At 43.0% G+C, this 18085-nt stretch overlaps 2 protein-coding genes across 2 annotated transcripts; one reads left to right on the plus strand and one right to left on the minus strand.

Annotated features, from left to right (window-relative positions):
* Positions 1 to 122: 122 nt before the first annotated feature.
* gemin5 (gem (nuclear organelle) associated protein 5) lies at positions 123 to 14173 on the minus strand. The gene is made up of 28 exons (XM_069669501.1): positions 14007 to 14173; positions 13301 to 13455; positions 12418 to 12599; positions 11904 to 12055; positions 11647 to 11745; positions 11327 to 11459; positions 10996 to 11161; positions 10485 to 10697; positions 9901 to 9986; positions 9273 to 9355; positions 8389 to 8525; positions 7189 to 7262; positions 6432 to 6613; positions 6064 to 6203; positions 5741 to 5912; positions 5408 to 5620; positions 5264 to 5320; positions 5032 to 5166; positions 4277 to 4372; positions 3901 to 4038; positions 3530 to 3677; positions 3241 to 3360; positions 2922 to 3132; positions 2466 to 2732; positions 2148 to 2301; positions 1414 to 1903; positions 1055 to 1142; positions 123 to 874 (listed from the first exon to the last, which is right to left on the minus strand). Exons 1-28 carry the CDS (start codon positions 14146 to 14148, stop codon positions 710 to 712), a joined length of 4398 nt encoding a protein of 1465 aa, XP_069525602.1. The 5' UTR covers positions 14149 to 14173; the 3' UTR covers positions 123 to 709.
* Positions 14174 to 14537: 364 nt separating this feature from the next.
* On the plus strand, positions 14538 to 17441 carry mrpl22 (mitochondrial ribosomal protein L22). The gene is made up of 7 exons (XM_069675994.1): positions 14538 to 14562; positions 14659 to 14701; positions 15168 to 15303; positions 15551 to 15616; positions 16164 to 16241; positions 16452 to 16521; positions 17157 to 17441. Exons 1-7 carry the CDS (start codon positions 14538 to 14540, stop codon positions 17363 to 17365), a joined length of 627 nt encoding a protein of 208 aa, XP_069532095.1. The 3' UTR covers positions 17366 to 17441.
* Positions 17442 to 18085: the final 644 nt, after the last annotated feature.

Here is an 18085-nt window from a genome sequence, read left to right on the forward strand (position 1 = left end):
TTCAGTTTCAAACGTCACAAAGAGGAATTTTTAAATGTGAGAAGTTGGAAGCAGAGAATTATGGGTGTCAGTGCTTGATAAATGATTAACAGTAAATTTGGTATAATATTTCTTGCCCGGTTTTTAATGTGCAATTAAGCAAAGTAAGTATCTTTACTGAGTATTTTCATTTCATTCATCAATTACAAAGTTAGGTACACATTCATCTACCGAGTCTGTCACAGGAAAACACTCAACTGTAAAATGTAACTCCACAGAAAACAGATCGAACTTCAGTATCTATTTAGTCAAGCTCATGCTGTGCCATAATACAGGCCTTCTTAACATGTTAAATTCAGATTAGGCGATAAGGTTGCAACACAGAAATGGCCACTAATGATTTTTAACAGATGTCATCTAATGTAATTCATCAGATATTTTTCCACTGTTATCAAACAAAACATAGTCAGAATCAGAATGGCACCATGGCTATCAAGCAGCTATAAATAAATCAAACTGGAATCCTGCCTAGCAACAATCAAATGTAACCTGAAAAAACCTTCCTGTTCCAGAGCATACAGCTCCATTTAAATTTAATTTGATCCTCCTTCAAGCTTCCTAGACTCAGAAAAAGACTGGGGATGTTTGCGCATCATTTTGAAACCGTCTTTTATTCAACAAAAATCTGTACAGTGTTAAGTGCTTCTTTCAGTCTAATAGTGATAAAGATTCAGGTGAGGAATCGTTGGGAGGCTCTAAGGACAGAAGGACTCGTTCCGTGTTTGCGGAGAAGATCTTTGGCCTCTTGTTGGAGAGACTCAGAGACAGACGTTGAAGACCTGCTGAGGTGAAGGAGAACCAGGCAGCACTCGATAACGTCTGGGTGAGGATACGTCTGAGAGGAAGCAGACAAACACTGTAAGTTAGCACTGATGAAGTTCAAATGTGGATGCAGATTGTTAAAAAAGAGCTGTCAAAGCTTCCAAAAACAAAAGCTTTACACTAAATTTCCTGCTCATGTATTACACCACTGGTGTCTTTAAGTCGCACAAGTCTAATGTGTGTTGAGCTGTACCTTGATTGTGGCAGGCAGGTCAGCCAGCTTTTTCTGGTATTCCGACATCTTGGACGACAAAGACAGCAGAGTGTCCGGGTCCTCAGATCTGAGAGAGACAAAATACAGATGCTTAAAAAACAGAGAGTACTTGTGTAAACTTTCTTTGTTACTTTAGTTACTTTCCAGGTTGCAAATGTCTGTAAGCGATGCACGTGTCTGCTTGGATCAAGTTCCTATTCAAACAGAGGTAACTGCAGTATGTTTTAAATTGTACTTTTTCCTTAAATGTAGAAATCTACAGGTGTTCTGAATGAGAAATGTATTGCTTCAAACCCAAACACCTCGAGTCAATCATGAATAAATAACCAAGTATCTACCGTTCTCCAGCATCAGCAGACCCCTGGTTGTCTGAAGACTCTCCGGAGGTCTGCGTAGCTGCGCTGGCCTCTTTCTCCCCAGAGCCCAGCACTCCTCCCTGGACTCTGCTGTGCTGCAGCACCATGGCTGCCAGCCGCTCCTGGATCTCTCTCGCTGACCTCTGAGCGGCCTGACAGGCAGCGTGAGGTTCAGACAGAAGCAGAGACGCATTAAAGTCCAGTTTGTCAAACCTCCTTGGCTCCGGGCACACACTCTCCTCTGACTCTGACACTCCTCCGTTCACCACTTTCTCTTTCAGCTCGTCTCCAGGGCTGGAATCGGCTGCTGAGTGTGAGAAACCGTTCTGGATCTGTGTGGAGTTCCTCCACCAGTGTTCATAGAGGCGGTGGTAATGTACAAACGCTTGCAGGCTGTCGGCAGCAGCTTTGGCCTCTTCTTCTTTGTGATGAAGAGTTTTGGAATGTTTCTTGGAAAAAACGCTGGCGTCACCTGATGAAAGAAAGCAAGAACTCTTTATGATGGTGGTGTAAAAGCTCTTGTCACAGGTGGCTGTAAATAATAGTTATTTTATTGTCAAATAATCTATTGATAGATCCACGAACCAGAGAGAGAACAAAAATTGAGCTAAAATAACAATAACTAATGATGTAAAGTGCACATACTAACGACCAGAAGCCCGAGAGAAAAGTGGTGCTTTGTTTGCTCCGATTTGATCCTAATTAGACAGACTTACCATCAGGGAACAGCAGCTTGCAGAGCTGTGCAGAGTGAGCAGCATCTCTGAACCAGGCCACCGCCTGCCACAGCTCCTTAATCAGCTGTCCATCATCATCCAACAACCAGCTCAACACGGCACGGGTCACGTGGAGCGATGAATACAGCTGAACCTGAGAAAATATGTCATTTTATCTGATAAACTTTATCTCTGGTCTAATTTATAAGACTTCTTGTATATATCAAATTGAGGGCTGCTTGCCTCAGGGTATTTTTTAACCAGCATCCACCTGAAACAGTACAAACCAAATCAAGAGAGCAGTTTGAGCCTCTGCACCTGTCTGAGAGGAACGCTGGCGGTGGGTTTTGGACTCTCCACAGACTTCAGCTCCTGCAGAAGAGCTTCAACGCTGTGATGTCCTGCTGACTCATGTGAGACACCAAACTGCTCCTCCCACACGTCTCTCACTCGGTCCTGGATGCTGACGTGAGCCTCACCTGGCGACGCCCACGGGTGGCTGGAGATGCAGGACTGAGGCTCAGCTGGAGAGTCAGCCAGCATCACAGACAGCAGCTCAGCGACGCAGAGATGCAGCCTGTGGACCTGCAGGAGGAAGGCAATTTTATGAAGTTATAAACTGGAAAGAAATAAATTAGACCTGATACTTTTTATGCTAATTTTGGTAAAGCAAACAGATTACTTTGTGCCGTGTGTGAATAATGATCTTTTTGTCTCAAATTGATAAAATCAAATCAAATCAAAATTATCTGTAGATTTGTTTTTGTCACTGACCAGCAGGCTCTCCTGTGAGCTCAGGACCTCCTGGGCCCCGACCCAGTCCAGATCAGCAACCAGGTCTTTAGCGCACCGCAGCGCCAGCGACTGAGCAAGAGCGACCTCTCCTGATATTCTGGCTAGACTGGCTGCTGTCCTCACAGAGGGGACGTCGTTCTTCCTGGCGATGACTTTAGCAGCGTCAAAACTAGCACCAGCAGCCAGGTAACTGGAAGACAAGTTAAAACGAGTTTAAATAATGTAGCTAGTTGTATTTGTAAAGGTTGATAAGAAGACTTCTTTAAGAGACGATTCCATCAATCCTTTCAGTTCTCACCATTTAGCAGCAGCAGAGAAATGTCCGTCCTTCTCCAGCACGGCGGCCCAGCAGGTGTACAGCTCCTTCAGGACGGGCTCGTCTGCTGGCAGCCGGGCTTTGGCCAGAGCGATGGCCTCCCTGAAACACACACACACACACACACACACACACACACACACACACACACACACACACACACACACACACACACACACACACACACACACACACACACCTGTTGTTAGCATGTGAACAAACCACAGTTACATCATGTCCATTTCAGTTTTAAAGGTGAAAAAACAATAACCTGTAGAGTTTGTGTGAACGCAGCAGGTCGACGGCCTCATACAGCTTGTTGATTGACAGCAGGTGGGACGCTGCCTTCAGGTACTGCTCCTGCAGACACAGCTGCTTGACAAAGGCCTCCACTGTCCTGCTCCACACCTGGAACCCGGCTGGTGGAGGAAATACAGATATATTTCTGCAATACGTGGAAGCCTTGCAATGTTGCATTTCATCAACTTTAACGTTTATGCAATCCCTGAACAACATGTTGTCACTTCAACCATGATCAAATATGAACTCTGCAGAAATCTATCTTTGTGCACCCAGGCTCAGGTGCACATCTGGAGAGGTAACTGAAGAAAATAATCACATAAACACAACTCAAGTCTTTACCCATAGGAGCGATGGAGAGCAGGTGGTCAGTCAGCTCTCCTTTCTCTGTGGCGAGCTGCAGCGCCCCCTCCAGGTCTCCGCTCCACAGCCGCAGGTACACCACAGAGTCGTAGTGACCCGCCTCCACATGACTCTCCTCTGCAGAAAGAGACAGCATGTGAAATGTTCAAGGCTTTTTCCAAGAGTTATAAACATAGTGGATATCACAGTACCTGAAATGAGCACTGATTTAGTTATTGATATATATTAGGAGCAAATTCTGTTCTCAGTGGGCACATAAACAAAGGAATAAACAAGGGAAAGGACACGCTTTATTAACCACCCTCTGATTTACACAGACTAAAGTACATATTTCAGGCTGAGAACAGCGACTTACCTTCTGCCTCAAACATGCGGTACAGAGCCTGTCTGTCAGAGAAGAGACCCAGGTGAATGTGCTCCCCCTGGCCTGGGACACAGCCTGCAGGGGGTGCTAGAAATAACACACACACACAGTCTCGTAAGCTGGATGTAACGTTTGCTTATTTTTCTTTTCTGTTCTGAAATGTAAATCTATGTAACCTTAACAAGAAATGCAAAAGTTCTGACTCCAGCTGCTCAATATTTCCCCATGCTGCTGACTCCAACTGGTTATGAAATACTAAGCAACCTTTGTGTGCAATTAATCACATCAGTTCTGTTCCAAAGGTTATGTTGTATATCATAAGTATCATTTCTTGGTTAGGGATGTTTTTCAGTGAATCCTTTTGGAGTCATTTCTGTTTCTCCCCTCCTTCAGGCCGGGTGACACGCTAGCACGATCAGGTATCGTGAGAAACTGAGCGTAATTTTGAACAGGGATTTCAAACGTTTTATGGTTACCTAAACAGGAACGGCTGCAAAGTTTAAAAATGTTATAATGTAAAAGTCACCTGCTATGATTACTTTGACGTAAAACCCTCGTCCTATCTCTGATTTTAAACACTTAGTCTAAACAGCTGTTGCTCCATGCTCAGGCCAGATAGAAACATGCGTTTCCTCCAACAATCAATTATTCTGCCTCTTCACAGTTATAACTGTGTTTTCTGTTCTACAATCACTGTGCAAACTTATAGTTTAAACCAAACCTCTCCATAGCAGAGTAAGTCTCACCATCGTTGTGTCTGACTGAGGCCAGAGTGATGCAGTCTTGCAGCAGGTCCTCTTTGGGCCGATGGTCCATGGAGGTGCTGACGGGCAGCATGGAGCGAGGCTTCTTCTTCTTCAGAAGGTTGGATTCTGGAAAGACTAAATAACAAACCAACACAGTCACACACCAAAACCTGCAGACAGTATTTAAGAAATAAATCCAGGTTAGGTTGTTTTACAAAGTTAAAGCACATACCTGGTTTGTCTTTGCTCTTTACGCTGATGGAGGATTTTCTTTGCATCTCAAAAGTGGCTGCAACCAAATTTCAGAATAAAGTTGCTTTAACAGTCTTATTGTTTTTCAAAATCCAACAACTGTCTTCTACTTCTGTTTTCTTACCTGGTGGAGGAACAGGACTGTTCGTTGAGCTGACTTCATCTTCCTCATCTTCACCAGACAGCTCCTGTCCCGTCGCCGCCTTCTGCCCTCCTGTAGCTGGCTCTCCGTTCATCTCTAGCGGGGCGGCTCCTCCCGCCCCTGACGCCTTCTTGTTCTTCCGCTTCTGCTTGGGATTGGCTTTCATCTTCTCTGACAGAGCCACCATCTTTTTACCTGAGAGGACAGTATGTTCACTTTGTAGTCTGCTTGTTACACCAAATAGAAAACCTGTCTTGGAGTGTTGGAGGAGGTGGTTGTTGTAGTTTCAACATTTCTGCATGAAAAGTTGCTCACCTTTAGGAGGCTTTGTAAACTCTTGTTTAGAGACTCTCCACTCCTGCACGGTGAAGTCCTTCCCTCCAGTCCAGATCACATCCGGATCAACAGGAGACCAGTCCACGCTCAGCAGGTAACCAACATGATCCCGATAGTTAGAGAGAGCTGCCTCCTGCAGCACGTCCCACACCTGAACAGAACAAAAACATCCAACAACACAGGAAATTATATTTACACATTAAAGGAGATAAAAATAGCTTGATACATCAGCTAACAAGTCCAATTATTGGATTAGCAGTAAACCCACATAGTGACAACAGCAACATTATCAAGGTACTAACCTGGGCTGTGCCGTCATATGAGACAGTGACCAGCCTGGCATCGTGATGTGGACTCCAGGCCATGCCAGTGATTTTACCTGTATGGCCACACAGCCTGCGATACGGCTCCGTCACCATCGCCGGGCTCTCCGGAGGATTCTCTGTGCAAAGAGAAACAAACAGCTCAAAAAGATTTAAAAGAAAGTTTTGGCTAAATTTGGATCTATTTTTTTTTATTTTAGGCTCTAAGTTGAACTATATTATATTCAATTTCTTATAATTTCACAAATTTTTGCTGAAATAGACAAAGCTCCCAGGCATTAATGACATTTGTTGGGAAGCTCCTTCAAAAGACTGAATAATGCAGAAACTCTGAGGCCTCCTCCCACCTATGATGGAGCGCAGATCGTGCACATAGACGGTGGCATTGCTGGAGCCAGAGGCCAGGAGGCAGTGCAGCTCCGGAGAAGAGCTGTGGTCGTGGTGCCACCGTAACGTGTTGATGATCTTGTGGTGCTGCTGGATGCTGCACAGCAGCTTCAGGCTGGGAGCCTGATACACGTCGATACAGCTGCAGCAGAGAACATGTGGTCAAAAATATGAAATCATGAATGTAAGTCAAATGTTCTCTCTCCTTCAAGCTCTAGTCTCCAGCAACTACCTCAGGAACTACCTGGTTATTTAACTACAAAATGCTCCAATGTGTTCACAGACATGTTGCTTACTTTGTGTCACTGATTATTGAGTATTGGAGCTTTGACAGTGATTTCAGACTTGTGCAATAACATTATTTTTAGTCGATAATGTTAAACATTTAAAAAGCTCAAAAATGAATAATAGTTTTTGAAGTTAAGTTTCTCTACAAAAACAGAACTCAGTTTAAACTTCACAGACTAAAGTTTTAGTTTTAGTCGTAGTTCTAGCTCTTACTGTGAATCTGTCTGATACAGGATGTTAAAGTGAAGACATGAGTGAGCCTGACACCAGATCATAATACCAGAATGTGACCCAGTAAGCCGAGTTCAACAGTTCACACAGAAACAAACATTTTCCTGCAGGCTAAAGTCTGCGCGCTGTCAGCGAACAGTTGGTCCCTCGCAGGACTCCACTCCCTGTAAGACGGGTCAAGCCCAGCCGCTCACTCACCCGTCCTCATTGCCGATAGCAACCACTCTCCCATCTGGCTTCCAGCTGAGGTCGGTGTGTGGAGACAGCTTGTGCTGCGGGGAAGCAGAGCTCACCTTCATCACTTATTCAAATCACCTCCATTTTCATTCAGAAGCAAACATGAATAAAACTTTAGATTTGACCCTAAACTTCTTGTGTCTGTTCTCCACCTGGAGGTATGTCTGTCTGTTTATTGTGACTGACAGTTCTTCCTGGGTCACTACAAAGGTTTCTGGTGTCTGTACATGGATGTAGACATAAATATCTTTAGTGACAGCTTAAGTGCTCTTTATAATGTCAGCAGCATAAATAAGCTCTATTTGGACTTGGGTTAAAAGAGCTCAGTTCAGGATGTCTGCTAGAGTCTGGTGTATCTTTAAAATATGATAATATTAAATTAAAGAACTCAAACGAATACTTATTTCCATTTGAAAATGTAAACAAGATCAAGACTTGTCTGCACATATCATCCACTTGTTACTTCCTAACGCCATACAGAATCATTAGTGTAGCTGTGTCTCCATTAAGGGTCTGCATCCTTCGAAGGACGCAGTCTACGAAGGATGAGTCTTTCGTAGCCCGTGTAGAGACGGTCTGGTTTCCTGTTTGCGACACCAGCCATTCCTTCCCTTACCCTTGAGTCACCAAACACCTCTCTTGTTTCCTAGCAACAGGTAGCTAGCTGGCTAACCAGCTATCATAACTAATGTCACATAACTTAACCTGTTATTTTAAAGATATGTTTCAAGGCTTCTCGTGTTCTATCATTTGTACTTCTAGCTATTCGATTGAGTTGAAACCAAAAACTCTGAGAGTCATTTCTGTGGATTGGCGCGCAATGAATCTTGGGACACGTTGGGCCTTGAAGGATGCACCTGATGGATCCTGGGAAAAGGAGGATGCATCTGCAGAAGCCTTCAAAATGGGGCAGCCTTTGATGCTCTGCTGTGACGCAATCAGCCTTGAAATATGTCTGTAGTATATGTATGGGGACAGAGCCTATACTGTATGTCTCGATAGCACTCCTCTGCTACCTGAAATGATGACTTGCAGACATTCAGGGAAATCATCTCTCCTTACCTTTCTGTTTACCACTTTGTTTAAGTCATCAAATTAAAAACATGAAAAGATGTTTCAATGACCTACAGAGCCGTATCATCATCACATGATCTCGCTCACCTTGATGTTGTTGGTGTCTCTGATCAGCTTGTCGATGTCCGTCGCCTCTCCACTCAGTTTAGATACATCATGCTGCAGGATGATGCCTTCACCGGCGCAGCTGTACAGGCTGTAGGACGGCTTTCCTCCTGCTGCACCTGAAGGTCACACACACAAAACAATTGATGGCTTCAAGGATACACGTTGACCTTCACTGGCTATAGTCATACGTATTTACAGTTCTTTGGTTTTTGTTCTTATTCTTCTTCTTTCTTATTTCCTCACTTAAAGTTTTGGGGCAGTAAAATATGACCAATTCTCCAAAATAGGCAGGTTGGTTGCAAATACACCCACTTCTCGGGCACATAAAATGGCACTCACTGTTTTTTTTTCTTTAATTTTTCAAACTCCTTTTTTCGTCATCTCGTCGTGAACCACTGAGCCAAACGTCCCGAATGTCAGTCAGAGTCATCGACAGACTTCAGTGATGAAGATCTGAACCAGTGAGTTTGCAGCGCTCCAGCAGAAACAGTGAACTGAGCTGAATAGGTGTTGAACACATTAGCAGCTTTTTGAGCCATCAGCAGATTGTTGGCATGGCAACAATTACGTTTACGGCTACAAAGCTGAGTGACTGATACACTAATCAAAATGTTGTCTGCCAACAGCTGGTGAAATTAACTTCCTGCGTCCTGATTTCCCCACGAGCAGCTGAGGCGGGGGAGGTGAGCGGAGAGTGTTATCTCGGCTCATTTAATTACAGAGTCGATGATAAAAGGGTGTGTAAAGATGTTTAGGCTTTTCTGCTGACTCCATGTTTCTTCAGCATCCCCCCACTGTTGTTTTTGCTGGGTCAGAGTGTTCAGCAAACAGCAGCAGTTGCTAACAGTTCATTATGAACTTACCAAATGACATCGGGGGGACTGGGGGTCCCCAGGCCAGAGTGTACACTGTTTTCCGGTGATAGGAGCTCGATATCTGAGGAGGCCTGGGAAGAGATGAAGCTGAATAAATGCCTGAGTCAGGAAAAGATGAAGGAGAGATAGCTGCAGGAAAATTCAACCCAGGGCCCACGAGGGATTACAACAAGGCTGCCAGCAAAAAGCAAACAACAGTGTAACCAAATGACTTTCAGAAACGTCTCTAAGTTCAATTTAAATCACAACAGTAGTCCCTTTTTGCAGTTTACAATCATGCCTAAAAAATGGAGTCAGATGTGTTGAATGCATCTCCTCCCTACCATCTTTGCATGCTAGCAGTGCTTCTACTTTACCCCTTTTGTTTGCACAATGCTACAGTTCTTTGCATGTTACCTTCACCAACTATTTCTCTGTCTGTATTGATAAAGAAACGACACTATGACTAATATTATGCTCTTTTATGAAACACAATTTATACAATATAAATGTAGTCCCTTTTCTTCTTAACATTGAGCACGCCTGTGTGATTATCAAAGCATGTGTAATAAAAAAGCAAGTGTGGTTTTAGAAACTAGAGATTCAACTGATATGAAATGAAAAGAATGACTCTTACTTGTTTGAGAAGACGTCATAGATTCCAACTTTTCCATCATCTGTTCCAAAAGACAGGGATCCTTCTTTTTTCGGATGCCACGCCAGCTGCAGAGAAACAAAGCAGACGTGTCAGGTTGTTTTAAGCTCTTCATTAAAGCCTGATATCATTCAGACATTGTCATCAGCCTTAGATATGACGTTGTTTGAAGATTTCAGTGTTTAAAGAATGTTGAAACTGATTTAGGAGTGTGTTCTTATCAGCAGCTCAGTGGACGATGGTAACAAAAAACCCACATTTAGACATTAAGCAGACAAAAACACTGCACGCATGTCTTCATTTCTTTGCCTTACAGCTCTGAGACCATATTGGTACAGTACAGACTATATGAAATACCACTATTCTATTATTGTTTGCATAATTTCTGCATTTATTATGGGTCAGGCACCATAAATAGGCACAGGATTATATTCCTGTAAATATAAAATTAACCACAAATAAAAGCATAACAAAAACATGACTTAATGCTTGTTCCAACTTAAAAAAATAAAAATAAAAACTCTTAGAGTGCTTCAACGTGAATAAAATGAACCCAAACATCTTACCGCTGTGACCTTGGACTTGATGCCCTGCCAGAAGGACCGGGTGTCGTACTGATTCTGGGTGGTCAGTGTGTTCCACACCCGGATCATGTTGTCTCCGACACCCAGCCCCAGACAGCCTGTGCCCACAGGGGAGAAGGTCAGGGCATAGACGAAACCACCCAGGGTGGGCAGAGTCCAGAGGCAGTCCAGAGAGGCCAGGTCCCAGCACTTAATCTGGAACACAGAAAGTCAAGCGAGAGTCTTCGTAAATACGCCAATGCTCTGAAGGATTTCCTTGACACAACATGAACCAGCTTTCAGTCAAAGGACCTTTTTGAAGCAGTATTAGAGAGGTAAACAGAACAGTATTAGAGAGGTAAACAGAACATTAACCTCACATTTAAAAAGCTACATTTTGAAGAAGCCTTAATATTTCACATATTTTTGTTCTGCAGAGTTTACAACAGGCCAAACATTGTTTTGCCTTCTGCCAACTGCTTATCTAATATTGACTCAACATGGGGTGTCCCACCTCTCTGTCCATGGAGGTGCTGATGAGCAGCTCTCTGTCATCCTGCAGGTGGACTGAACTCGTGTTGAAGACGATCCTGTTGTGGTTCTGACCCTCTGAAGATGTCCCAAACAGTGTCCACCTCTGCTTTCCTGCCCTGGTCAAATCCCACATCACCAACTCACCACTGGAAACACACACACAGACACACAGACACACAGAAAAGTCAAACAGATGCTATTAAGCCAGAAAAAAACCACTGAAAGCCATTACTGACGGACTCCTGTGTCTGCTGCCATCATGTGTCACCAAGCTTCCTCTGCTGTTCTGACTGATAAGACAATGAGTGTACCTGAAGCAGCTGGACACCAGCTGTGTCTGTTGTCCTTTCGGCCAGTGGACGTGGAGCCACAGTCTCTCTTTGACCCCGGGGTCAACTGCAGAGCCTCTTTTCTTTATGTACGGCAGCTTCAGAGTCATCACACCTGCAGGGGGGCAGGAGGTGACAGGATTACAAACATCATCCAGTTTCATCAGTCCGAAAAATACATTTGCAGCTCTCTGTGGATTTCAGCTACTTGTCTCAGTCTTTTTATTATTTTTTTTGTTCTAATTTATTTCCATGTTTTATATTTACTGCTGTGCACTGAAATCCATTTTTTTTCCTCTTACCTTTTCCTTTTGCGGTGCTCCAGATCCTTGCCGTCTGGTCTTTGCTCCCAGAGGCAAGATAACAGCCCTTCTCATCTCCTGCAGAAACTCCATTGAATGCTTTAGGATAAAAGAAATATAATAGAATGTTATAAAACATGAGGGGGATGAAACTTTCAATCAAAATTTCTTTCAAACCCACCAAAAATCAAAGCTGCTGAGCTTGCAACAATATGATGCAACAAGCAAATACAGGCCTGATGACCACACACTGCTACCTTCACTGTCCTCAGGTCTGCTGTAGAGGGCGTCTTCACCAATCACAGACGACCACGCCAGCGAGTGGATCTCATCATCGTGTCCACGGAGACGGTGCATCACCTCGCCTTTCTTACTCACATCGATCAGCACGATCATACCATCTTTGTACCTTAGACAGAAAAATGATACCACTGTCAAAATTATGATATTTATATTCTACATATTCTACTGGTTCTGCAGCTAAAGGTTGAATATGTTTTTTTTTCTTTCACCATCTGTGACACCTGAAACAGATCTTTAAATTTTACATTTTAAAAGGAAGATGAAAGAGATGTACAGTACACTAGAGTGTTAGAAAGAATAGGCTGTTTCTCACGGACAAATAAGTATAAAGGTAAGGATTCAGAAGTCTACTACAAAAATAAATCTAAGTTTATCCTGGCTTTTCCTAAAACATAAGATGGTTTAGACCTTTAAAGACCTTTAGTACAGGTTTGACTAGAGTCAAATGTACATGTCGGGTTTTCTTACCCCACAGCCACAGTGCTCCAGGTGTGTGGGGAGCAGCTAAGGCAGAAGATGGTCCTGGGCTCTGGGAAGAAGCTGGTCGTGTCTCCTGTGTTGTACCAGTGACAGACCACGATGCCTTTCTCGTCCCCAGACACGACCAGGTTTTTATCCACCGGAGACCAGTGCAGCGCTGTGACGGAGGTCTGTGTGTGTGGGGAAAACAAAAGGATAGTGCCATTGTGTTGATACTCAAATGTAGTTTAGTCTAATGGAAAGTGCCTTTCTTACAACATTAAAAACAAATAAACTGATGCAAAAATGTGCTTTCTATTGTATTAAGTATTTCTTTGTTAGTATATCTGACTTGGTGATTATCTTTTTGGAGCCTAAATCTGTCTTCAAAATGGGAGCTTTACTGTCCTGTCAGTGTGTGGCTTTTATTTTTCAGATCAAACCACAGGAAAATTACCCCCTGAAGGCATCATTTGAAGCAAATAATGGAAAGTAAATAAGCAATGCCCTCCCTAACCTTGACAACTGTTTAAAATTTCCCTTGAGGGAGTCAGTGAATTGCTGCTCTGTAGAAATCTGTGCTGTTTGTCCCCCTGCAGAGGAATGACTGTCCATCACATCGTGTTGAGCTCAGATGGTAAATTTGCTTCCTCAAGACAGGGTAGGCTCCCTGCCAAGACAGCACAGAAATGTGAAACTGAAATATTTGCCAGTGTAACTGACAGCCTCATCTTACTTTATCACCACTTTGGAAAATCTGAAGACAAAAGCTACCTTCTAATTACCTGACTGCAGTTGCAGAGCAGCCAGTGACCTACAGGCTGCGCCAGCATTTCATGAAAACAGTCAGTCTGTTGCAATGACACAACAGAACAGGGAGGTCCACTCTCACCTGATGAGCTGCATCCTCCCGTACAAGACTCTTGTTGTCTGAATCCCAGAAGCGAACACTCCCATCACTGGAGGAGCTGACACAGATGTGACTCTGCCCAGCATGCTGACAGAATGCAAAGCCTGACACCAGGTCTTTATGACCGACCAGCTCACCTGGAAAATTAAACAGTTAGATGTTAGCATCTTATCATAACGAGGAGATAGAAAAAGGCCACAAAATATCAAAACTCAGGAAGAGGCCAATGATGTCTTTTACACATGAAGCACTAACAACAGCACACACTGTCTAATGATAATGTAGTTAAAAATGTATATCAGAAAGCATGTATAAACTTTAGGGGTGTGGGGTTAGGCATACATAATAAAATATGCTACTGATTCATTATGGGAATTGTAGGATCCAGTGTTTTGTTCTAATTGTTGCTATTGAGTAGATCTGTGAGCTAAGACTTATTTGGCTTTTCTATGATTAACTAACGGATAATTCAAGTTAACCACGATGTTACCAATCAAAAAATATCCCCTGTTAGCACACGCCTTACAGAGCTGTAATCATCACACCTGAGATGATCTGATCTCTTTGATTTGGACATTACATGACTTTGCCAGCGTCTCACATAACTTTTAGCCTTATGGAGGCTGAAGCATGAATACTAGAGTGAGCACTGTGTGTACATAATGTTCAGCAGTGACACAAGACTCACCTACGACCCTGCAGGAGGATGCAGACACGTCAATCAAATAGATGTTGTTTTTGGCTCCGACGCCCAGCAAACCGCTGCTGTTGACGTCACTGCAGCGCGAGCAGTACCAGTTGGGAGAGGCGGGGAGCGACCGTTCGTGCATGGCGCCTCTGGCTGATTAAAGTTTACTAATTCTCTAATAAAGTCTGCTAAATCAAAATCAAACTTCTCACATGGTACCTCCTCTGTCGTAGCAACTACATCAACGGCCGTACGACCAGCGTGGTGTCGTAAATCCTACCGGTGCCGAGTACGGTATCCTAGTTGGGTCAAACTACGTGGAGTCTGCCTCTTCTAACAAAATTTTGACAAAACTTGCATTTTTACCGCTAACTTTAAACTTCACCATTGGGGCAAAATAAGAATAAAAGCATGTAACAAAACTTAATTGTAACCTTTACCTTTAAACCGACATTTAAGAAACCAACCTTTCAGTTAACATTGTAAACATTATTGCCGTAAAGCGAACACCGAGCGTCGTAATAATGCAACATGGCGGCTGCAATGACAGGACGTGGTAAGAGAAATGCAGATAGATTATCAAGAAATTCTTTATTATATGACAGTAAGTGTGTTTACTTACGATATTTAACTGATTCATGCTTGCTTTTAGGTATCGCTTTTATTAGGAGTATATCCGGGAGTTTACACTCAAGGTGAGTACATCGATATAAGCTTCTCCTCTAACGCTGTCACTGTCTGTGCAGAAGGACAAATATAGGTAGCCTGTTTCAGCTGATGAATCCCATCACTTATTATTTTTCATATGACATAGTAACAAGGCACGGTCAGCATCGTACTGAAAAATGCATCTACGTAACCTGTCTGTTGAATTAGAAGCACATTTAATATTCTGCTAGAGTCCCTATTATTATTGTATTATTATTATTTAGCGAAATTATTTTTGAAAACGACCTCAGGCTTCCACCCAGAGGACATAACGTTGCATATATAGTGAGCAGGGTGAGCTCTAAATGTATCTGGATGTGCTTTGATTAAGCAATGTGAGGGAGACTCTTTTGTTTTAGTTTGTCTGGTGACTTGCGTCAGTTTTTTCATATTGAGTTGGTACAGAACATTTCAGTTTTAAGTCTTTTCCTCTTTCTTTAACATCCCATCAAGGTTACAAGTCCTGGGTGGTGGTCCCCAGCAGCTCTCATGTCTCCACACCAGTGCTTCCCTGGATTCAAAGCACTGGGAGAGGAGGAACAAGAACGTGTATCCACCACAGCTACCAGATGAACCTCGTAGACCAGCAGTGAGTCTTTCTGTCTATTTGTAATATGAAGAGAAGAGTGAGAGGATGTCCCAGTCAGGTGTAACCTGCAGGAAACTTAACTTCAGAGAAGGGCTGCAAATTACGAAACGTACTTCAGAGTTTCTTTCTTCAGATGTACAGTATAGCGTATGTTTGATTAGGCTGAGCGGCTCATTTCCATATCTCAGAGCAGACATTGTCTCTTGTCTCAACAAGCATCTGAATTCTTTGATGTTTCTTTTTCCAGGAGATCCACCACAGCAGGAGGCAGATTAAGTACAGCAAAGACAAGATGTGGTACCTGGCCAAAATGGTGAGACATAAAGCACGGATTCTCCTCATCAATGTCACATCCTCAAGCAACTGAATCACATCACGCAGCAAATATTATCAGTCCACTTTAGTTACTTATTTAGCACCAACACCTCTTGGAAATCTTGAAGCAGATGCTTGTTTCAAACAGACGATACATCATATCTGAACCACTACAAGTGGCTTAATTATATACGATATTATCCTTATAAGGGTTGTCAAGCATAAAGGGCTCAAAAGAGATAATATATTCAAATATCTTTTGGTTTTCCATGCTAAAGAGAAGGTGTTTATTATCCTGTGTCTGTTGCTTAGTTAACAAGATATGTTAAATGGTTTTAAACACAAGAAATGTGATGTGAAGTCAGGCGTTTGAGCCACGGTAAAAGTGAATAATACTATATTAAGATACAGGTCTGAAATCAGAATGTTATATTTTCCAATATCAAAATAACCTAAACTTTCCTCGATGGTCGTACTCCCCGCAGTCCAAACAAGAAGAAACATGAATTTTGTTGTTTCATCTCCCTGTTTGTTCCTCTGCTCAGGTCAGAGGGATGAGCATTGATGAGGCCATCACACAGCTGGAGTTCAACGACAAGAAAGGGGCAAAGATCATGAAAGAGGTTTGAGGCTGCATATTTATCTTCACAAAATTACACAGCGCAGTCCTTACAAAGTGTTCTAGCATGACTACACATGGCAATTTTACTACTTGTGTTTTTTAATAAAACTGTTGTGTATTCATGCATTGTTCCGACGCCTTTCCCCATCACACCACTGCACTAGAGGTTTCTGTATGGCTATTACAGCTCATTGTCTGTTTGCTTTTTCAGGTTCTTCTGGAAGCTCAGGAGATGGCGGTCAAAAATCACAATGTAGAGTACAAATCCAACCTGTATTTAGGTAAGTGTCTGCAGCACTGATGGGTTTCTCTATGCACACAACTGCACATTATTGGCACAAAATATCGTCCCGATGGATGACTCAGTGTCAGTTAAGTCTGCTCAGGATAGAGGCATAGCGACATGTACTGAGCCTCCTGTCAAAGTATTGTACCTTCTGGCTCCAAAGAAACAAAAGGCAAAACTTTAGGCTTCAAACCAGAGGGTGATATTCGTTAATATACTCATTACCTTAATGCCTTTTAAGACTTAGACTTAAAGATGAAGAACCTGTACTTCTTAAAATACCTGAAAATGTCAAACTAGTAGTCTCATGCTGTCAGCCACTGTGCCACCAGTGAGACCATAAATATCACGGTGGGGGAAATGACCTTCAGTAGGAAGCTGAGCAGTTATTGAACATATTTTAAAAGCTGTAAATTTCTCTGAAGTTCAGGTGCATCTGTGCAGAGTGAGTAATTTATGTGCTGTTGCAGACGTTTTTACAGATAAACCTAAATTCAGCGCAAACTGTGGTATTTATATCTGCTTCCATTCAAAGGCACCTCTACAAATTAACTGAATTATTCTAAACCATATCTCTCTTTCTCTCCGTTTATGTCGTTCATCCTCTCCTGTCTCCCCTCCCTCCTTCAGCTGAGTCTTTCTCCGGCAAGGGGAAGTACCTGAAGCGCATCCGTTTCCACGGCCGCGGCATGTTTGGCATCATGGACAAAGTTTACTGTAACTACTTTGTGAAGCTGGTGGAGGGCTCGCCTCCCAAGAAAGAGGAGAGGACGAGCTTTGACCAGGCCAAAGAGTACGTCCAGAGCCTCAAGAACAGAACCATCCAACACGGCCTGTAGACCCTCTGACAGGAGAAAAGTTGACACGTACCTTTTATCACCTGTACCTGTATTTCTGTATTTGTAAATAAAATCAGCGAATGAATAATGAGGCCTTACACTGCCCATTTTTTGCCCACTTATTTTCATTGTCTTACGTATATTATGTTTAAACCACATTGATATCCAATTTAAGACACTTCTGGAGAACTTTTTAAAGAGTAATTGTGAAGGATTTCTGCTTTTATCTTTCACTTGATTCCCAATTTATACTTAGCAGCTTAATAAAGAGTGCCAGGCTGAAACTTCTGTAAAGGCTAACATGAAAACTGTACTGTACTAAACCTCACAGCAACACACAGCGAGTTTCCACACCACCTCACGGGCGGGGAAAAACGTCCCACTGTAGCTCAGTGTTTTTGTGCCACACAGCCACAGCAAAATCGAGCCTTAAGTGCGCGTCTGTCATACTGTCACAGCCTCACTGTGATGGCTCTGGTAGTTTTGTTAGTGTGACAGCAGTCACCACAACTCCTACCCTAAGTACAAAGCTGTCAGCATTACTGTTCTTCATCCATCCACTTCGACCACAGCTCAGAGAGAAAGTGGCCTGCAGTCATCCTCAGAGCTGCTTCAGTGCCTGCAGAAGACAGGAAACGCTGAGCTGGAAGTGACTGACGTCGCTGGTGGGCTTCAGTCGGCTGAAGAGAGGAAGAACTGTATGTTTATATGTTAGTGCAG

The sequence above is a fragment of the Semicossyphus pulcher genome, unplaced genomic scaffold (genome assembly GCF_022749685.1).
Source record: "Semicossyphus pulcher isolate SPU_LCO1_2020_fin unplaced genomic scaffold, fSemPul1.0.p SCAF_10, whole genome shotgun sequence".
Lineage (NCBI taxonomy): Eukaryota > Metazoa > Chordata > Actinopteri > Labriformes > Labridae > Semicossyphus > Semicossyphus pulcher.